The sequence below is a fragment of the Anopheles maculipalpis genome, chromosome 2RL (assembly GCF_943734695.1).
Source record: "Anopheles maculipalpis chromosome 2RL, idAnoMacuDA_375_x, whole genome shotgun sequence".
In the NCBI taxonomy this organism is placed as follows: Eukaryota; Metazoa; Arthropoda; class Insecta; order Diptera; family Culicidae; genus Anopheles; species Anopheles maculipalpis.
This window is the reverse complement of record NC_064871.1, coordinates 27,514,348-27,536,820: the sequence shown is the minus strand read 5'-3', so window position 1 is coordinate 27,536,820 and position 22,473 is coordinate 27,514,348. Positions and strand designations below refer to the sequence as shown.

The window sequence follows — 22,473 nt, the reverse complement described above, 5'->3', positions numbered from 1 at the left end:
TACAGAAGGTGAACATTGGATGGTCAGCCGGCCGTCAGCAGTAGGGAGATATTATAGCTGTAAAATGGTCGTAGGTGCCGGCGACAAAATGTAGCCTACTCTGCCTCTCTCTCTCTCTCTCTCTCTCTCTCTCTCTCTCTCTCTCTCTCTCTCTCTCTCTCTCTCTCTCTCTCTCTCTCTCTCTCTCTCTCTCTCTCTCTCTCTCTCTCTCTCTCTCTCTTTCCACTGTTGCCATACATAATGCGCTCGAAGCTACCCAAGCAACCGATTTGCCTACAAATCCCATCCAAGCAAGCTACGTACCGTCCGCGCACATATTCCAACCATAACAGACGGTAAATCTTGTTTAAAGAAACAGCAGAGTTCCTCTTCTTTTCGTTTGCCTTTCATTCTTACAGCTTGAACTCGGTAGACACGTGATAACACCTGTTACAAAATGGAATAATTCCTAGCAATATCATAAATTCGTACCAACAACTTATGGGACAACAACAACGACACGAGCAGGAAGGGACAGCCGACTCAATCATTGCAATCGCGACACACAGCAGCGAGTGTCTTTGCAATTCTCCATCCAACAGACGAAACGCTTGTAAATGTGTCAATGATTAATTATGATAAGCGAAACTCTGTGGCAACCTATCTACCCTGTATCGGCGGGTGAGGCAGGTGAGGAGAAGATAAGCAAACGAGAAGTGTGTATTATTAGCAGCGAAGAATATCACACTCCCCCGGAACGATATGAAACACACGCCGGACCTAAATGTCTTAATTCCGTGTTGCGCGTCGTGTTGTACCCTCTTCGCTACTCTTTCGAGAATTAGTGGATAGTTCAGTTATCTGCTCGTACGGAATTGCTCCCCCTTAATACCTTATATATGCTTTGCTATGCTAAATCTCACCAACATTCTCTTTCTCTCTAGCTTAAACGCAGAAAGCACACACACATACCATCGTCGTCGTCTCGGCTCCTAATACACTTTAGATCGCATTTCCTTGGATGCTCTTGCCTGGCATCATTGCTCAATTGGGGGGACGAAATGCTCGTCGGTGGCGCGTGCGAGTATGTGTTTATGTCTCTGAGCCCTTCTTACACCTAGGAGTGGGTCTTAGAAAATTGAGCACTTACTCTTGACTCGACCATACAGAAACGTTGGTACCACTCAGGTACGGTGTGTAACTGTGTCTAATCAGACAGGAAGGAGGGAATGTGGATTTTTTTCTTCTTCTCAATTCCAAATGTAACAACAGCACATGAGAGCTGGGCAGGTTGAGAAGCTCGAGAGGTTCTGTGGGTGATACGGCACGAAGCAGCAAAGACATTGCTCTGCTTACGTAAGTAGCAACTGGCGGATGTGTTTCGCCCTGTGTGTCGCTTGGAGCGAGAGTGGTGAGCATGCTTCTACCTTCATTCCCCTGTCCGGGCTTTTAGAACATTCCGGGAGTAGTTAGTGCCCTCAAAAAACACACACCATCTAATAATACACTCCCATCACCGCAAGCGGTATCCAAATCGCAACACAGCGGGGTGGGAGTGGGGGGGGAGGAGAAGACCACCCTCCCCCATCGAAACGCGACTTCAAGAAAGTCAAAGTCAGCTGTTGCCATTTTTTTTGCCCGTTTTTTTTTCGGTTTTGCATCCATTTCGACATTTAAAGTTTGCACACACTCTGGACATCCGCTAAACGAGTCTTCTTCTAAACAACGTCAATTATATGTTTTGCATCGCAAAACCGTACCACCGGATGGTGAGAGAGAGAGTGCGAGCGAGTACAAAAATATCGACTAAAATTATGTACAATACAGCACAAATGTGTCCTTGCGCTCGATTTGGATGGTAAAATGGATGGTAAACCGTACCGACATACGGCATATGCCGCAATGTTTCTTGTTACGGAGGCAAAATTGGCTAAAGAGAGAACGAGTGGAAATATACTTTTTTTTTATTCGTAGGTCCCATTTTAAATGTGATAAAATAAAAGATTTTTTTTTACATTGTGCAATAGACGGACAATAGGCTGCACGGTTGTCCTTCAGTTATATATATATATAGCACTGTATGTTTATAGCCCTTTTTACAACTTGTGCTATAACGTAGTCCATCCGATGCATCATTCTAAAATCGAAATGCACCTAATGTTTTAAAGAATGTTTTATAATGCTTCTACTTCAGGAATAGGGACGGACCGGTAGTGTAGGCGACAGCGACGCCGGTCTTCAAACGGCAGGACCGTGGTTGAAATCCCACTCGGACCCCGTAGTGAGGATTGACAAACCAACTACGTGGTTTCGGCAGTCTAGGAAGCCATTTCGAAGGCCGACATGACCTTAGAGGTCGTGAAGCCAAGAAGAAGAAGACTTCAGGAATTTATGGTTCAACAATCCTTTTTTTAAGACACATTTTATTCACTCGTATCTGTTTTCCAGTGAGCCTAGAAGTTCGGAAGTTCTGATGGATGATCCTCCCCTTAAAATGATCTCATCAGATCTACAGATCATGATCTTTTCCGTCGAAATGTTCGGCTTAGCCACGAAGAAAACTCGGTTCTCTTACAGTTAGCTTTTGTTTTATTGCTCGGAATTAAAAGAAAAATATCGCCAATGGTTTCTACATAGCAGCTAAATTGAAGCAATATTACTGACATTGAATTAAATTGGAGTGCATTATAGTGGATCATATAGAATAGAATTATTCTGAAAATGAGCAATCAAAATTGGTCTCTTAGTATTTGCTGTACTTGATTGAGCAAATTTATTTTTCGTCTATATTCCTCCATGTTCCACCTATCGATTAACCTTGTAATAACCTTTAATAGGACACATAATTAGGAGAATACAGGCAGAAGCTCGATTATAGATAGGTTAACTTGTAGTTTAGTCATGTTCTCTTTTTATTCTTATTGGGGTTAGAAGGGGTCCTTTCTATAGGTCACGTCGGATAGCCGGAAAGTTAGTCCTCACTACGGGACTTGAACTCCGGTTCTGCCGTTTGAAGACCGGCGCCATTGTCGCACCTCCATCGGGTCACCCTTGTTTAGTCATGTAGAAGTGTCGACAATGCTATGCCCCATTTGTTTTCTTATTTTCTACGGGCAATCCAAATCCAGAGTCAAGCACAAAAGTCATGCAATGATTTGTATAGGATAAGTTGTTAAAAGAATTTCAAGAAAAGTTCACTATTAAACATTACGAAACAAACTATAGCGAGCCGAAAACTATGACCAGTTCTAGGCAGGGGTTTGTAAATGTGACACACAAAACCTTATTTTAAAGTCTGTTGCTGTACAAAAAAAACCAGTCACAAGTGAACGTGTGCGCAGTGATTGCAGATCGGTCACGTAATCTGCTGCACACACGCCGCTGCTGCCTGTCACCCCGAAACCAGTTTCCAAACCGTCATGGTGTACTAGTAGCAGCAGCAGCAGCAGCACCATAAAAGAATCAAGATTCGTGTCACTTAAGCGCAACCAACAACCGCAGACAGGAGCCTCAGGCATCCTTCTCCCCTCTCTGTGCACTGCAATGCCGTCATCAGCGCGGGATTGTCCAGATGATCCCATCGGGCATTGGGCAAACTTTACCCAGTAGGTCGGGATAGAAAACGTCCGACCGAGGAACCAGTCGCCGTTACGCCAACGGCCCCGCGCGCACTGAGAGTATAGGGCGGTGGCCTTTTACCCAATCATTTGCGCGAAATGGATAATGACGGCGCGACCTGTGCTGTTGCGCGAGACAGTGTCCTTTTTTGGCAAAACACGATCACCATCCGATCCTGCTGTACTCTGATGGTGCTGGTGCTGCAGCAGCAGCAGCTGTCTGTGTAGAAGAGAGCGGTGGAGTCTTCGTTCGTCATTTGTTTCGTTTTCGTAAAGCAAAAAAAAACAACCTCAATACAGTGACCATACATTGGACACGAAATTGGACATCCGATGTGGGCGTACTTGGCCCAGGAATCAAATTAATAAAATCTTTCGCTTTACGCCGCCCTCTCCCATACCCAACACTACTACTGACCAGGGTAGTCGATCACTTACCTGATTTCAAAAATGTGTCCTAGGTTTCGTGTAACTATCATCGTGTCCGCCTCGTTCCGGTCCATTTTTACTCCGATCGTATCCGGTCCCAAAGTATTTTCTTCCTCTCCTCTGCTTCCTCTAGCTGCGATTATGGCAATCCAATCCGGGCATGGTGATGTGATGTGTCTCCAACTTGAAGAACCGGCAGTTTGAGAACTTCAGCAGGACGACAACCTTCATCCACCAAACTCTCTCAAGAAGCAACCCCAGAGCGCCTCCTCAAAACCGCTTCAAGGCGGATTCTATCTACCATGTAACTTCTGCATTCTATACCTGCACACTCGCTTGCCCTTACGGCGGCTATTATCATGTGACATTCTGCTTGTTTTTTTTTGTTCCTTCTCTTTTTAAATATTATTATCTGCTTGCGTTTACATTATTTGGTGTGTACACTCTAGAGGGCGCTACATAATCTTTCACGTAATGAATGTGTGTGTGTGGCCGTTCGTGTTTTTTTTTCTTTCAGTGCATTTGTGTAATGAGATTGTTGGTAGATTTGTGTGTTGCCATTTTGCCATCGGCGTTTGTTGGCGCAGAGCATGCGGTTTTATCTATACGTTGAGTGGAGAGTCCTTTGCTAATCCATTGCTTGTCTTGCAGCGCGCATTCGCACCGTTATCGCAAAGAGAAAGGAAATTAAAAACAAACAAACAAAACCAAAACCAAAACAAAAGTCCGATACAGAGCTCGTCGTTCGGAACCATATATCGCGTTTTGGCTACTATACATCATCGCGCAGCACTTTATGCAATATATGCCATAATATATGTATATCTCATCGGTTTATCATCGATCATTGGTCATCCTAGGGTAAAATGATGCTGCTTTTTTATATAAATACTAACTTTTCCATTCTTCTTCCCTACTTTTTTCGTTATCGCTCTCGCAATTTCCATTTTTCTAATGTTGCAATAATTTTTCTTTTGCCTCCAAATCGCTTCTCACTTCTTCTCTCTCTCTCCACTATTATCCTTGCTGCCGTGTTAGCCCCGTTTGATGGTGGCTTTGTAATCAGTTCGCAATATAAGATTATCTAAACTTCCATGGGCGTCCAGGAGACGTATTGCTGGAGCACACTGGATGTGTTTTTTGTTAAGTGTGGAGTTGATAGTGTGGGTGTGTGTGTGTGTGCGTGTATATGTGTATACTAATAGTCTTTTTACCTGATGTTGGTGTGGCATTGTTAATTAGGGCCCAGGTATGGGGGTATGGGGTAAGCGTTGCCGATCGACTAATTGAAATAAATATCGAAAATCGAAACTCCTCCTTCCTTTTGTAAGCCTTGCCTGCATGGAATGTTCCCGCTGGTCTGTGTCTGCGTCCCCCATATTATTGCTAGGTCTCATCTTAGCATCGTGCTATCATCAAAAAGGAATCGCAGTTGCTCTCGCTCTTTCTCTCTCTCTCTTTCTCTTATGCGTACCCTTCATCAAACACAGAAAACTAATCATCATCCCTATCATTCAAATTACTTATACAAGTGGGTTAAAATGGGGGAAAATCGTTCCTACACTGCTGTTAGTTCCTAGTGCCAAACGTGACGATATCAACGTAAACATACATACACGCAGACGCACACACACCCGCAGCACACATGATCGCACGCGCGCACGCACGCACGCACGTTACACATAACATCCACTTTTTTCCTTAACTATTCCGCAAAGATCTAGTTAGCACGTGCACACTTACACACACACACACCCATACGTCTGGCTTTATCGTGACGATGATATATTGCTGCAAAGTCGGTTAACATTTGCTTTAGAATTGTCGCGCGTACTGCTTGCTGCTGATCTGGCGGGTGGGTGGGTGAGAGTTTGGGTGTTTTCCATTGTGTATGTGCGTGCGGAAGGGAGGAAGGCGCTGGCAATGATTTAATTTTGGGACCTGCTATCTCTACGCGCCTTCTCTCTACCGTGTATCAAATTATCGTTTTTCTTCTCCTTCTTCTTCTTCATTAAATCTTGCTTCATATCATCAACATCGAGCGAACAAGACAACATATGAACGTTTTTCGCCTGATTTCCGCAATGCGCACACTGTTTTTTTTTTTATGTATATCGATGCGTGTGCGTGATTGTGTGTACGAGTGAGTGTTTGTGTAGAAACTGGGAGTTGGCAGGGTAAGGGGCGGGGGAGGCACGCGCAAGGAAGCAAGGAGACTAGGTAGTGCATGCCGAATGTGATTGATAGTAAACTCATCTCAGTTAGCTCCTCACTCACACACGTACACATACCCACACAAACACTTTGCTAATCGATCACATTTCGGGATCGGTGTGCTCTTTGAATTCTTCCCTCGCGAATCCTTGCCACCCTTACGGTGGCCAGTGCAATCAAGCATCAAAACTTGACTCCACGCTACACTCTCCCAGCTACCAGATGGCGCGTCATTAATGACTGTGTTCTGCTGCTACCACCGTTTGGCGAGGTCAGGAAGAATAATGATGATGATGTCTCCTTACTACACATACACACACCCACATGAGATCGCAGCGCTTTTGATTGGTGCCGGTAGTAGTGAAAGGGGATCTAGGATCCATAGCACGATCCTTGCAGCAAACCGTGAGTTACTACTAACGACCATCAGATGGCGCTAGGGTCGCTGAATTTCATGCTGGAAGTAACATTGTGTGCAGTCTAGTAGGTAGAGGATCGGGAAAACAGACTGACAGACGTGGTTAGATGGGGGTGGGCTAAGTGTATCTCTGTGTGCTCCACAATCGGAATTGTGGATGTAAAGCTACCGGCCAATCAGATTACGCAATCGTCCTTCCTTCCTTCCGCCTTTGCTCTTTCTCCTCACATTCCATTCGCACACATGAATGGAGGCGCCTGGTGGTGATGGTGATGTTGGTCGTAGTAGGTAGTGGTAGTAGTAGCACGAATAGAAGTAGAAACGGTAGTAGCGGTAGCAGCAGCAACAGCAGCAAGTCCTGATGATGACGTTCCACACGTATATGCGTGCATATCGACCGCAAAATTTAGAACTCGGCAAACTCCTTGGCGCACTTCTCGGTGCTGGAGATGCGCAACGTTTCCTCCTCGTAGTCGTCGAAATTGCTCGTGTCACCTGGACCCTTGCAGCGCGGTATGAACGGCGCCTCGATGCGCTTCTGGAACACCGCGATCCAGTCGGTCGAGGCGAACCATCGGTGCCCCTTGATGTCGTTCACGCCCGCCTTCAGGTTGCCGTAGCGCTTGGTCAGATCGACCTGCAGCAGGTTGCGCAGCAGATCCTTCAGCTCCGAGCCGAAGTGCGACGGGAAGCGCACCTTGCCGCTCACGATCTTCTCGTAGATCTGTATCGGCTGGTCGGCAAAGAACGGTGGATAGCCGGCCGCCATCTCGTACACCAGCACACCGAGCGCCCACCAGTCGACCGCCTTGTTGTAGCCCTTGCTAAGAATGATTTCGGGCGCTAGGTACTCGGGCGTACCGCACAACGTCCAGGTTCGGCCCTTGACCCGCTTGGCGAACCCAAAATCAGTTACCTTCAGGTATCCCTGCGAATCGATCAGCAAGTTTTCCGGCTTCAAATCGCGGTAGATCAGATCGAGATAGTGAAGGTACTCGAACGCCAGCACAATTTGAGCGGCGTAGAAGCGCGAGTGGGGCTCCGAAAAACGACCCACCTTCCGAAGGTGCGAAAACATTTCGCCACCCGGCACGTACTCCAGCACCATGTACAGGTTGGAGTTGTCCTTGAAATGGAACTTGAGGCTAACCAGGAAGGGGAACGAGATTGCCTGCAGGATGCGCTTCTCGTTCAGCGTGTGCTCGACCTGCTTCAGCTTGACCACCTTCTGTTTGTCCAGGATCTTCATGGCGTAGTAGTCCTTGGTCGATTTGTGCTGTACGATCATGACGCGCCCGAACGACCCGGTACCGAGCGTCTTGATCCGCTCGAAGTCATCGAGCGCGGCCGTGTTCGTCGGGTTGCGCTTCCATTTCTCCTCGAAATCTTCCTTCGCTTGGTCCAGAAACTCCCGCACACTCTCGGCAGCATCAACTTTCTTGTTCGCAGATGTCGCGTTATTGCCCATGGTTGCTATCAATTATGTTTGTTCTATGCGGTATGAAATATTACGTACGCGTACGCGAATAACAAAACAAACACTTGCTTGCTTATAATATATTCGCTATATAAATAGTTATGTGTATAAGTTGCTGTGTTGCGCTAGAGATGTAAAAATGAAGCAATGTATATATGCGGTACCAACGCTTTGTCTGCTGCTGCTTGGTGTCGCCTTGGATTCGCGATTTAATCGATATTCTTGCTTTTATTACAACAATGTACGAGAGCGTTGACGAGCTGGTGGGGTTGGGGGAGGATGTGCTGAGGCAGGGATGGTGATACTTGATGGACGACGACGACGACTGTCAGCTGGCTGCTCACTCAGTGGTGTGCAGGCACCAGGATCAATTTTTTGTTTGTCGCAGCAACTCAAGGAGATGAAAATGACCCAACGGATGATGACAACTAGTGTGGTGTTGGTGTATGCTGAAGCAGCAATTTTTGACTCTCTCTCTCTCTCTCCCTCTCTCGTTTTTCCACTTGCTTTTCGCTCACACCTCTCTCTCGCTCGCTTTTCGGTGTCGCTCTAGGCAGCAGCTTCTTCAGCACGATATGATTACACACGTCTTGCGATGTAGGTAAATGGTCAAGGCAGGATACTTAGAGATGGATTCTATTGTTTGACGATGTTCCTAAACACGTACACGTACAGCTTATTCGGTAACGTTCCACAAAACCCAGCACTTCTCAGCGCAAGGTCCCAGGACGACTTCTTCCCAATAATCGATCGATCCTGCTCGACAAATTCCGGTGATGGTGGCCTTCTCAGCTCCAGTGCTCAGGGGGCCTCTTTACGGATTTCCGTTCGCCAGCGATATGTCCGTCCTTCCGCCGGGTGTATTTTTGGTCACTTGCCGAATTTGGGGAGCAGTGCTTCGTTCCCCGTTTGCCCTTGCGCTTTTATTTCTTTCTTTCGATCAATTCCACTCCCAGCAGCAGTTGAGATTCCGAAGTGCACAGTTAGTGGCAGTTGTTGCTACCTTCCTCCACTCGCTAGTAGTAGTTGGTAGTAATCGTAGTAGTCGTCCGCTCAACAGCAAAACGATGTAATAACACACAACTTTTTTTCACACCACTGTTCCACACGGCGGAATGGAATTTTAAACAGTGAACAAAAAAAAGACGGAAACACACAACCCCACACACAATCGCACACAACGGCACCGCGCTGTTTCCAATGCCCCCACAACACACAGCACACTTTTGCACGTAATATTTTCGCACGACGGGAATCGCCTGTTCCGCCTCAATTATCACCGATCGTTACGTCCATTTGAGGCCCTGCCTGGTTGTCCCGGGGTCACTCCAAAACCGCGACGATGACTACGAACGGCCGGATGGTGATTTTTCTGAAATAACCCGTGAGATTGGTACGGGAAAAATACACAGAAGATCACGCACGCACGAACTTGCCCACACACACACAAACACAAACACGGAGGCACGCACGCGAAAAGAAAAACCCCTTCTCGCGCGCAGTTCACTGGGAATAAAAAAGCGCTATTGTGTGTTCACGAGTTTTCCTCCCTCTCTCTCTCTCTCTCTCTCTGTGCGGGAATTTTCTCTCACGGATGCAAAATCCACTCGCTCGCGCTTTCGGATGTGGTGTTGTTTCGCTCGCACCAGTGGCGCCAAGCGGGTGTGTGTGTGTCGTTCGATCGAAGTGGCCTTCTGCTGCCTTCCACCTGTGCTCGCACACTGCACGATTGGTCGGTGTCCTCGCTCTCTTTCTCTCTTGCACTCTCGACGCACACCGCACACCTCCTACTACACCGTTTCTTGTACGCGCACACACACACACACACTTTGAGTTTAAAACACTCCTAGCATTATCATTATTACTGGGGCCCTCAGAACATTGCTTCCAATGTGTCAAATGGTGAAAATGGAAAAACGGTCAACGAAGGTTACCGTTCCGAACGAAGCAGAAACATTAAAAACAATCAGTTGATCAGCACCGTCGTTCGGTCTATCGCTCGAAGAATCCGTACCACACACTCCGTGCTCACACCTGCTGCTGTCTGCACTGCTGCACACGTACACAAATTTCACACACCGCTCATACACACAAACACGCGGGGACACTTCGAGATCCGGTAGGATTTTTTCACAATTGTTTTTTTGTTGTTGCTTTCTCTCTCTTTCTTGCTCTTTCTCTGGCTTATTTATGCTCTCTCTGCTGCCTGGTGCCTGCTATCGATTAGAATATCCTCCTTCTTCGTTCACACCGCGACTGCTGCCGTTGGTTCGCAATTCTCGAGAAAACAGTGGACACTTGCACACAAATTCACACCTACACCTTCATTCATTCCTTCGTACTGCGGCGGTACAGGATCTAATAGACTTCTTCCCTGCAGCACATCCCGCACGTTGCGTTCACGAACCAAAGGACAGACTTTTTCTCATTATTCACACAACGCCACCAACCTGACAGTGGCCCGACTGGCCCCCTTTTTTCTTTTGTACCCCTGTTGTCTCGCCTAACCTTGCGACCGCCAGTACAGAAACTGTTCGCACCCACTTATGGCGGGGGGATGTTCGCTTTTGTTGATTACGATACACTTTTACGTTCGTCTGAGACTTTGAAGCATACAAGATCCGAGGTATCGTTGGCCTGTCGTTTTGCTCTTCTGAGACACGCCGCTTCACTTTTTACACACTTCCGACGCACAGGCAGCTGCTGTTTTTTGCCGTACTGTGAACGGACCGCGACGGAAAAGATTATTTACTCGACGACACCACGAAACGAAAATCCGTGCGAGAGATGATGTGTGTCGTAGAGACCCAGTTTTTTCCCTGTGCATGAAAAGTACGGTAGTGTGCTCTGGCGGTGCAAAGTCGAAGCAAAGCGAAATGACAAACGTCAACGCGATACGGACCAGGTCAGTACATGTGTAGTGCCGGGAATCGGGTGGAAATCGAATAATATCGGTTAGAAAATGTTTTCAAGAGGATTTGTTTCAGATGAACAAAACAAGCTTAATTAATTGATGATAAACACCACTTTTGCACTTTTTTGAAATGAAACATGCAACTGTTTTGCCACTATCAAATTAATGTTCAATATGGCGTCTTGATTTCAACTATATTTCATATTGACAGATGCTTTGAGGTATATTTTTCGAGGTGTTCGTTATGATCTAGCATACATTGAGCAATTTCATTAGGGAAGTACAACCAATTTTAAGTTTACACCAAAATCTGTATGGAGGATCTAAGACGACAGCCACACATTTAATAAAGGACTGCCAAAGCAGCAGCACTATTTATTAATTTTATTTTTATACTCAAAATGGAACAATCCACCAAGGAAAAATCTGCTCACCTAAAGGGGAATAGCATTTCTATTCCTCATGTAGAATATTCCGAACATGGTTCAATTTACGCAAATTGTCAAATATGGCTTGAAAAGATGAGATCGTTACGGAAGTAGAGTTACCAGCAAATTCTCCACGGAATCCAACGAATTGAATGACACCGTAAACCAAAACTGAACGCACCAGGACACGCAAAAACTGCCCCAGCAAGGATGGAACCAAGAAAAAACCCGAAAGCAACCAATCAGTATTTTTAATTTGGCAAATCTATATACACTTTTTCAAAATGCCTCATATGTATCTACCCACCAAGTTTGCTCTCTAATAAAAAAAAAACCTAAAGAAAAGCGAATGTTCCGATAATAACGATAAAATAAAACCAACCGTGTACCACGTTTGTTTCCTCTAATTCAATAGCAGTCGCTTGACAAAATTCATGTCCACTACTACTATGTGGACACGGTCTGTCCTGTTTCAGCGTCTGTGAGTATATCTTTATTTTCTTACTTTATAAACAAATATATCTGCATCTAGCAATCTCCCGTCCACACACACCCTGCACCGTTTATAAACATTGGCCAATCGATTAAAACAGAGCACTACGCACATACTGTGGAACGTAATAATGGGTGACAATAGCAAGAGGGTATATATATATATCGGTTTCTAATAAGATGGCCATTTCGATGGGGCGACGGGAGCTGCACCTATGTATAAGTTAAGCATTAATTCCAGTGGGGACAAAGGATGTTTAGGGGGACGGGGTGAAGATTTTGTTTGATTGCGTTGTGGATGTAGATTAAAAATTACACTTTTGCATCTCGCAGACCCATTGTCGGGTGCTTTGTCATTTAAATAGATTACGAATCTAAATCATCTTGCTGAGAACTGAAATAGCTTACTAGCTCGCCGAAAACGCTTGTACTCGTGCTGGACGAGGAGGCACCGGGCGCACCAGAATTTGCGGAAGGAGGCATCAACGAGGGTGCCACCGTACCGGCACCGGATGCCGTGGAGTCACTCGTAGGAGATGGCGGAGATGGTGCGCTTACCGACGTTGGATGACTTTCCGACACCACCGAAGACGACGATGAGGACGGTGGTGGACCAGCAGAAGCAGCACCACCAGCGCCAGCCCTGTGATCTGTACTCGAACCATCGTCACCACCAGCACCTGTCGACGAACCAGCCGGTGATGGGGTGGCGCTGTGATGGTGATGTGGATGATGGCTGCTGGGTGGTGGTTGGTGATGATGGTTTTCACTGGCCGGTTTTAGCACGTGCGAAAACTCAAGAGGCTGCAGCGTGGTAAAGGTGGTGGGCGACAGGGCACTGGTTCGATGCAGCTCACCGATCGTTGGCGGCGGTCTCAGATGTCCCGCCCGATCCAGCACATTGTAGTACGGGTTGTAGTGATGGTTGCCTGGATTATATTCTGTGGAGGACGAGAGATTTTTTTTTTATTTTTCAGTATCAAGTGTCGTAATGAGGATCGTGTGTCCGGTCCAGCTATACAAACCATGGTAATGTTCCAGTGATCCAACAGGAGGAGGTGGACCCACCATCATACCGGGCGGCGCCGACGGTGGACCACCGCTTGCTTTCGGCTTGCTACTGGCCGCTGCTGATGATGTCGGTGGTGGAGGCTTCCAGCCGCCATTGTACGCCGACGGATCACCAAACACTGTCGGCGGTGCGGCACCGCTGATGGCCGCAATCCGCTGCAGGCTGCTGCTGCCGGATGAAAGAATACTGCTAGGCAAGGGACCGAGACGATGCGCAAAGAGTGGATTTTCCGATCTGCTGGAATGGAAGCAAGCAACAGTATATTAGCATGCAGAATCATACACTGCAGCGTGAGCAAAAACTTACAAATACGACAGATGCGCTACCGATGAAGGAACCGACAAGGGTGGTTCGTTTACGTGCATTCCAGCACTGCCACCGCCGGCAACGTCCACGGTCGAACGGGAATGTACTTTGATTGCCAACTCCTGAGCTGCGGCCGCAGCGGCAGCGGCCGCAGCAGCAGCAGCGATAGCCGATGCGCTTTGTTGAACTGTAAACAAATTGGAGAGAAGATCGTTTCCAGGATTAGTTTTTTTTTTTTTTTGACTACTGCTGGATCAGCAGAATTAGCTTAAAAGGAAGATTGCAATTAAGTCATATAGCACATTTACTGACTACTCTCTATCGCTTTCTTAAGGATAAACATTGTGTTAGGTGATCTCTGTTTTAGAACCATTTCGAGAAGGGCTTCTTCTTCATTAAATTATGTTAAAGCAATCCACATGAACAAATGGAACATTAGGCATTAGTGATAAACCACCACAGAAAAATCAGCCCAATACTTTGGAAGATGACGGCACTCGACCGCAAACGATATTGAGAGCTTTTGGAACAGAAAACCGTGATCAAAGAGAGAGGCTATTGAGGCACCTTATCCAGATAACTGTTCGTTGGTCTATCTGGTCATATCAGTAGGATTACTGTTACATTAAAATCTAACTTTAAGATATTAGGACTGTGAGTTTTTTGAGCCTTCGAAAAAGATAATAAGAATAAAATGGAAGGAAATAAATAACGGAAAGACAGATACATTTATGGAACTCACTTGAATTATGGCTGGTGGTGACCGGCGGTAGCGATGGCCTCAGCCCGATCGGTGGACCAGCCGTCGACACGGAAGGCATCGTAGACGGTGGTGGTGGTGGTAACCGTGCCACATGACCATGATGCAGCGAGGGATGCTGTGGAGGTGGCCTCTGATGCTGCTCTTGATGGGCCGCTGTAGGAACCGACGGTTGATCTTGCGTTCCACCACCCGCTCCCTTTCGCTTTAGATCCTCCCGAAGCGGGGTAATCTTCTTCCGTCGTCCCGGCCTTCGCTCGGAGCTTGGTGTCGTCGCCGCCGGTGAAGGTGTTGCACCGATAGGCATTCTTGGTACGGGACCTGCCGTCGCCGTTGGTGATGCTGGAGGAGGTGTATGCGCCATACCCGGTCCGGTTGCACCGGGACCAATACTAGTAGCGGCCGATACGATCGCAGCTGCTGCAATACCAACAGCACTATTGCTCAACACACCCGAACCAGGAGGACCGGACTTTGTGTGCAAACCTAAATTCGCTCCGTGCGAAGGATGTGGAACGTGTCCGAGCATGTTCGGTGGCATTCCCAAACTACCGGGTGGTAAACGATGTCCGGAATGGTGGTGCGGTGGTAATGGGATTCCTTTTGCCAACGATAATGGAACACCAGCACCCAGTCCCATCATCAGATGCGACAGCTCCGGCTTATGATGTGGTGGTCCACCGGGGGGATGGTGATGATGGGGACCGCTGCCAGGTGGAAGTGAATGTGGTGGTCCACCTCGCATGAGTACCTCCGGCCGACCAGGATGGGATTCTTTCAATAGCGGTGGGGGAGGCAACGTAGGACCAGTTTGTAGTGCGTTCGCGAGAATTGTACTACCACCACCACCGGAAGCCGACATAATCGTGGACGTCGGTATGCCCGTCGGTTTGAGTAAGGCCTTGATCGGGCTCTGCACCGGCGGATGGTGGTGAGATGGTGCTGCCGAAGAGGAGGAAGCCAGATTCACCGGTAAAGGCAACGGGGGTAGTTGATCCTTTCGGGCGACAGAAGACACATCAAGTGGACGGCCCACCTTTTGCTGCTGCCCCTGCTGCTGATGAAGTAGGAACTCTTCCGGATCGACCGGTCGATTCATTCGGTTTTTGGGCGTAGCAACAGCCGGTGGTGCTGCTGGCGGCAGCAAATCGACTGATGGTGATGCCGTCGACGCAGTCGCCGGTGGCTTTAACTGATGGTGTGCAAAGTCTTCCTCCTCCATAATCTTGGCCAGTGCCTCATCGTCCATTTCGTCGTCTGGATCGAAATCTTCCGGCAGCTCATCGTCAAAATCGACCACGGAGTCAACGGTCGAGATGCGCGCCGTATTGCCGCTCGTACTCTTCAGGAAATCAATGTCCAGTATGCGGGCACTTTCTATCACCTGCATCGGTACGTCCGAGAGCGAATCCTTCGATGGGTCCTTCGATCCAGCTGCACGACCACCGACCAGCTGATCGATCTTGGACGTGGCCAACTCCTTTGCCTTTGCCGCATTGTTTTCCGCTAGCATGCGCTTAATCTCTTCCTGTCGCCGGATAAACTGTTCCCGCTCTTCCGGCGGTGTGTCCGGTCGCTGTACACCCGGCCGTATACCATCATCCGAACTCTCAAAGTCCTCGTCGACGATGTAGTGGATTTTTTTGCCACGCGTTTTACGATCCGTTTTTTTCTCACCCGCCCGTCCTGCATCGGGACTGGACCGTGTGGTCGTCTTTTTACTTTGCTTCTTACGACCGGGCATCGTTTTACCGCTACCCTTACCACCACCACCCTCCCGCTCACTGTCGCTTTCGTCCTCATCGCTCGATTCAAGTACACCTTTCGGGCGGGGTTCTTTGCCAGCCTTCTTCGGACGTTCCAGATGTTTGCCGCCTCCGGTCGACGATACTGTTGATGCTCCTCCTCCCGATTTCGGTTTCGATTTCGTACCCTTGGACTTTTTCTTACGCCGCCAATCGCCCTCAGTGCTTGGTGCACTACTGCTACTGCTCGTGCTTCCGCTCCTACTGCTCTTACTGCTGCGACTACTCTCCGTCTCTGTGTCGCTACACAGATCGTCACTATCGTAGTCTTCGCTGTCCTCGTCATCGTCGTCATCCAGCTCAAGCTCTTCGTCGCTATCATCGAGGACACGATTTTTGCGTGCCTTTTTCGCCTTCGCCCGTCGCACTTCCTGCTCGATCTCGTCCGAATCGTCCGAATTTTCCACTATCCGGCGACGCTTACTAGCTGCCGCACGACGGCTTGGCTTCCGGAGTCGATTTTTATGACCCGTCCGCCGTCCCGTATCGAGCGAACTTTCACTCTCACCCGACAGTGAGTTCTCATCGTCGTCATCCTCCTCATCATCGTCCTCCTCTTCGTCCTCTTCGGAACCGCTCCCATCACCGCGGAAATCTTCATCCGAATCGTCATCCTCTTCGCTACTGATTTCGATCTTGCAGAGATTTTTCTTTTTCTTTTTGCGTTTCTTTTCGATAGCATTATTGGCTGATAAGCGGTTAAAGGTAGACGCCGGTTTACGCTCCTGCCGCACAGCCACTTCCTCTCCCTCTTCGTCACCACTCTTCTCCGTCCGTTCGACCGCTTCTATCGCTGTGGCAGGTTGCATTCCTTCTCGATCTCCATTTAAACGGCCATTCTCTTCTTCTCCTCCATCGTTCCCACCTTCCTTCTCCAATGCCTTCTTCCGTGCCTGTTCCTCCCGTGTAGTGGCTTCGATGATAGTACTGATGTCCTTACCCTTGGAAAATCCGTGCCCTTCCTCGTCCTCGTCCTCTTCCTCTTCCTCCATCAACTCGCAGCCGCGCATTTCTCGTCGTATGGCCGAATCGATCAGACTGTCGTACTCGTTAAACTTGTAGCTCACCTTTGTCGAAGCGCGGCGCCGCAGCTTATAGATCGGAATATCGTCCGAATCGGTACTGCTTTTGCTATCATCACTACCACTTCCGTCACTACTTCCAACACCACGGCCACTTCCATCATCACTGCCCAACAACCCATCAGAACTGCCCGATCGCGATCGTGATCGCTTTTTCGGCACTGTCCGTCTGTTTCGATGTCGTTGCCTTCGTCGTCGTCGATCGCGGGATGATTCCTCCTCCGAGCCGGATCGCGTTCGACGACGTCCTTCTGCATCGGCACGGTCCAACAAACGTTGCTGCTGCCGGGCACGTCGCTGGGCTCGCAGTTGCTCTTCCCGTTCATTAGCTAACGCCTGCTCCGCTAGCTCAGCTTCACGCGCCGATTGTTCCTCTTCCTGACGTCGTTTTTCTTCCGCTTCTAGCTTCGCACGGAGCGCATCGTACAGCAGCAGCTTCGATTGGAGCCGCTCGATCAGCTGCCGATGCAAACACACCGGACAGAACCAATCACCCTCGGGGATGGTGAACAGCACCGGTTTCAGGCACGCACAGTGGTAACCCTTATCGCAAGAATCGCACAACAGTATCCATTCGGGCTGATCCGTCTTTTTACACTCCTGACACGCATGATCCTCACCCCCATCATCCTCCTCTTCCTCTTCTTCCTCCTCCTCCTCTTCATCACGCGTGCGTCTTGCTTTACGAGCTGTTCGTGCTCGCTTCAACGGTTGTGCCGGTGCTTCCGTTTCCAGATCCGATTCAGGTGAAAACTCATGATCCGACTTCAGCACCTGGCTACGCCGTACGTCCTCCTCCGAATGGTACGGTTCGGCAAAGTAATCTTCCGCCTCCGTCTCGGAACTGCTTTCCGACGGTGATGCACTGTTCCAGGTGGATTGCTTCTTGTTTAACTGTTGCTGCAACTGTTGGGCCTGCTGATGAATGCTTCCCTTTTTCTTCTTTTTCTTCTTCCTTCTTCTACGCCCATCCGGTCCAATACCACCGTCCGAGGAACTATCGTCCTCGGTCGACGAATGCTCAGTCCGTTCTGCTCGATAATCATCGTCCGAAATCTTCATGCCCAAATCCTTTTTCTTCTTAACCGCATCCGCTTTCATCTTTTTCAACATTTGATCCTCGATTTCGCGCCGATTCGTTTCTTCCTTGATCTTCTGCATAGCGATACGTCGCGATTGACGGACGGGTGGATTGTTGCCTCCGTCGGAACCGGCATCCAGCACCATTGAAATGTCGAGCCCATCAACTGAAAGTAGACAAAAGAAAATTACAGATCGGTCTATTGAATCCCGCACATTCAGCTAATGGTTCCCTAACTTACCCAAACCATTCCGATGGCGGCGCTTGCGCTTGGGAGGACTTTCACCTTCCGGATCTTCTGGATGATCGGATTCTTTCTTCACGTTCGTTTGATCAACTGCTGCGCTAGCTTCTTCCGTTTTACTTGGCTCACCTTTCGGTGCAATACTGAGCACTATTGGTGGTTTCTCGTCCACTTGTGACGGTTCTGGCTTTTGTTCCTCCTCCTTTACCGGTTCACTTTTCACTAAATCCTTCGCTGTGGTGTTTTTTGGCGCTTTCTTACTATCGGATGACTCTTCCTGTCTTTCTTTACTATCCAGTTCTTTAGCTGGACTTTTCCTTTCTTCCTTCAATTCACCTTCGTTCGAGGCAGAAACCACGTGGTGATCACCATTGTTATCGACGTTGACATTTGCCAAACTTTTATCAACCACAGTTTCTACTGTTGGGAAAGCTCCTTCTTTGCTTTCTAACTGCTCCTCAGTTGTTTCCATAATTTGGACCGTCGCTACCCTCACGGACGCATCGAATGCCTTTTTAGGCGTATTGCTTTTCCTCGAACCACGACGCTTCTCTACCGGTTTGTCTTGCGGTGGTGCTAACAACATCGCCATCGGTTCGTTACGCTTTCCACGCGAACTTTGCTTCTTATCCGCTAGTACTGCATCCGCTTCTTCGGATGCTGCATCACCACTGCTGCTTCCTGGTGGTGGTGGTGGATCGTGATTCTTCTTCTCGACATCATCGAACGCATCCTTCTCTTTGGTTGGTACCACCGCTTTTCTCGATAAGTCCAGTTCCTCGTTCTGATTATCACCATTTCCTTCCCTGTTTTGTGACAATTCGGTTTCACCGTTTCCTGCCTTTGCAATACTGCAATCATTCTCGCGTTCCTTAGCATTGGCGCCGACCGTCTCGATCTTCTTCGTATTACCCATATCGTTTTCCTGGCCAGCTCCGACACCGTACACATACATCACCGATTCCTCGATGACCTCACTAAACATTGGCTCAATTCCGCTATTACAGTCGGCACCACTGCCCTCACCTTTTACCACTAATGGTGGATCTTCGATCGCTTCACCAACACCTTCGTCCTCCTTCTGTGCTGTCTTACCCGTTTTGTTAACATCCTTTTCATTCTCCTCACGAGATTCCTTTGTATTCGGCTGTGTTTCTACAGGAGTTAGTTCTTTTGCCATCCGTACCTCGTAGTCCGTCGTCTCGGATTGCTTCGGAACTGCTGCAGAGTCTTCCTTTGCATTGCCATCTGGCATTCGGTCAGATTCATTTTGTTCGTCCTTTATCATGGACACATCCTTTTCTGAGTCATGCGTCTCTTCTTTCGGTGCAACGACAACTTGCGTCGGGACTATCTCATCTACTTCCATTTTAACCGCTTCGGAAGTATCTTTTGGAACCGAAGTACCACGTTCTTTTTCATCAGTCAGTTGCATAGGCTCATCTTTTTCCACCGTTAAATCCGTTTCCTGCGCTGTGTCCGGCTCAGTCTTCATCTCATCATCTTCTTTACGCTCTTTGCTACCTTCCTGCTGAAGCGGTTTCGGAGTGTTTTCTTCGTCGTTCTTATCAACTGGTTCACTGGTTGTGGTAGTACTAGAATGCTCCTGCTTTACGTCCTCTACCCCTAGTGTTACGTCTAGTTGATCGGGGGTTTTGTACGTACGGCGAGATATGATCAAACTCGGAGGAACTTCCGTTGGTGCCGGTATGGAGGTATCAAGTTTCATTGCGTCCGCTTCGCTCATGCTTCCAGCACTATCCTCGTCCTCGTCGTCCCCCACATTCTCCGGGACCAGTGGTTCGATGGGCCGGTTATCTTTCAGCATTTCAATCATGTTGACAAACTGGTCCCGATTACTAAAAATTAAAAAAGGGGTTACTTCAATTGTGGACCAAGCTTGAAATGCCGATTTCTTTTTACCTTGCCACCAGTGTCCAGGTTTCCATTTCGGGGTCGGATTGATAGATCTGCAGGTTCGCACTATCGTCCATAAAGTACCAGTAGCAGTTACCTTGCCGGTCGCGCCCCAACGGATCCAGCCGTAGCTCACCGGCGCCGGTTGTGTTAATTTGTGTTTTGAACTTTGTATTCAAATCAAACTGTCCTTCCAACAATGCCTACCAAAAACGAGTACACACATCATAAGTCTGTCGCAATATGTGATCATCGCCCGAACTTACCTTAAGCACCCGTAGCTTGACGCCTAGATTAGCCGTTTTGTAGCCAAACCGTTCAATTTCCCATGCGTCCTGGTGCGAGTACGAATGGGCAAATTTGGCCAACGCAAGCTCCCACCGAGCAGCCGGTACTTTTTTGTTTATCTTTCGCATCAGCTTTATGTGCAGATCGACCAACGCTTGTGGAACTGCGAAGAGCGAGAATGAGATAGAGAGAGTGAGAGTGAGGAAGAATACGAACTGCATGATGCACACTTGGATTTTTGCGAAACACCATTGCCCGTTTGGATCGTACAGCGCAACCACTTACCAGTTTCGCCGTTTTCGAGCATCGACTTCAATTCCGCTATATTCAGCTCGCCAATGTCCAAATACGCCCCAAACTGTTCCATAAACGAAAGAATGATGCCGAAATTCGGATCATTCTCGCAGGTGATCTGCGCTCCGGCCATTTTTGTTTTTGATGAAATGTTATTATTGTTTTCCTTGGTTATTTTTTTTTTTGCTCACAAACTGCATACACCCCTCATCTTTCTCCGCACGCTGCTCCCCGTGGCCAAACGTCGTCGTATACCGCGACCAAAAGGCGACCAAAGGCGAATGTTTTTTTTCCGCAGGGAACGACGATGGCAAAGTGGGGTCGGAGATGGAGGGAGGAATAGGGTTTTTCAAGACGAAAGATTCACGCCGACAAAGATGCCGTCGTCGTGCGTTGCTTTCATGGTAGACAAATTGTATACTTTGCTGCTTGCTGTTGCTGCTGTTACGGATGTATGGGTTTTAGATTTTCCTCCACGGATATACAGGTCACCGAGCGGCCTGGGGCTGGCGGGCAAGACACCTTTGTGTGTGCGGTTCTATCACGCGTTTGTATTTTGCATCAAAAATGGCAAGCGTTTCTTCCGATGGTTCACACACGGCCTACTGTACCCGAAGACCGAAACCTTCCAAAGACGAGACGACACGGGCATTCACAGGACGTGTGCTTTCTGCACTGGAACGTTGGGAAACAAAGGGACGAATCACACGCACGATTTTCCACTCCGTTTTAATCACACACCGGGACAGGCCTCATCGCGTACCGCTTTTCGCAAACGATGTGCGCGTTTAGTTTTTCACTAGTTTCAAACGAAAGCACCGATTCAAACCAAGAAGGAAAACAGAAGCATATTTTTGGGAGACGAAGGTGTAATACAAATGATGCTCGTGCTGTCCTTTGCTAATGCCGCTTTGTGTAAGCCGCCGTCTCGCTTGCTCCCATTCGTTTACACGCAACTCATTGAAAATTGTCCGTTTCGATGGCTTCTCTCCACGCGTACCACGATTGTTTCCCGCTGGATGGCGCTGGCGAATCGGATGCCCATTCCCGGTGCACAAATTTTGACAGCTCGTGGTGCAGCCGGCATTTTGAGTGGGGGATTTATTATGATAATGTGAAATATTTCACATATATTTAAGAAATCTATATATTTTACAGATGGAGATAGTTGTAGAAATGACCATTAACATTGGGGAAATTTTGAGGCATACAAAGTTCGATATAGCTCAAATAAAAAAAGAACAATACAAAATTCATCAAACCTACATACGCTATGTTTACTCTTTTTTACAAGCAAAATTATATAAAAAGTTTAAAAAACTTAATGGTTAAAATATTTATTTACACAAAATAGCAAAGCATTACATACATACTGCCATATGTGGAATGTTTCAGCAGAACTAAACATAACCTCATTTTTCTATTTTTGATCTATCTTTCTTATAGGTTTTTTTCCTTAACGTTTCTCCTGTGTGCCTCTTAAAATAACATCTGAATACATTTCTTATAAGAATATCTGAAGGATGAGAGGATCAAAGAAACCTACTAAAATGATGGATTTGTTCACACCTCGGATGTTAAGCAGCATACCGAATTTTTTTTTTCGTGTTATCTTTTTTCTACCATTTTTGCTTAAAAGATCCAATGATCGTGAGA

At 47.8% G+C, this 22,473-nt stretch overlaps 2 protein-coding genes across 2 annotated transcripts; both read right to left on the bottom strand.

Annotated features, from left to right (window-relative positions):
• Window positions 1-7,035: 7,035 nt before the first annotated feature.
• Window positions 7,036-8,171, bottom strand: LOC126558435 (cAMP-dependent protein kinase catalytic subunit 1). The gene has a single exon (XM_050214452.1). It carries the CDS (start codon window positions 8,123-8,125, stop codon window positions 7,064-7,066), a length of 1,062 nt encoding a protein of 353 aa, XP_050070409.1. The 5' UTR covers window positions 8,126-8,171; the 3' UTR covers window positions 7,036-7,063.
• A 4,101-nt stretch (window positions 8,172-12,272) lies between these two features.
• On the bottom strand, window positions 12,273-21,008 carry LOC126556575 (remodeling and spacing factor 1-like). Its single transcript, XM_050211895.1, has 8 exons — window positions 20,809-21,008; window positions 20,502-20,686; window positions 20,242-20,438; window positions 18,316-20,177; window positions 14,089-18,240; window positions 13,347-13,533; window positions 12,994-13,277; window positions 12,273-12,909 (listed from the first exon to the last, which is right to left on the bottom strand). The coding sequence occupies exons 1-8, from the start codon at window positions 20,948-20,950 to the stop codon at window positions 12,335-12,337; spliced, it is 7,584 nt and encodes a 2,527-aa protein (XP_050067852.1). The 5' UTR covers window positions 20,951-21,008; the 3' UTR covers window positions 12,273-12,334.
• Between the last annotated feature and the right edge of the window lie 1,465 nt (window positions 21,009-22,473).

Bases quoted from the DNA above. Each gene is read 5' to 3' on its own strand.
- LOC126558435 (XM_050214452.1), bottom strand. From the start codon at position 8,125: ATGGGCAATAACGCGACATCTGCGAACAAGAAAGTTGATGCTGCCGAG.
- LOC126556575 (XM_050211895.1), bottom strand. From the start codon at position 20,950: ATGGCCGGAGCGCAGATCACCTGCGAGAATGATCCGAATTTCGGCATC. The intron at 20,687-20,808 runs GTAAGTGGTTGC...CGCTCTTCGCAG, and splicing joins GCTCGAAAACGGCGAAACTG to TTCCACAAGCGTTGGTCGAT. The intron at 12,910-12,993 runs GTTTGTATAGCT...CGTCCTCCACAG, and splicing joins ATCACTGGAACATTACCATG to AATATAATCCAGGCAACCAT.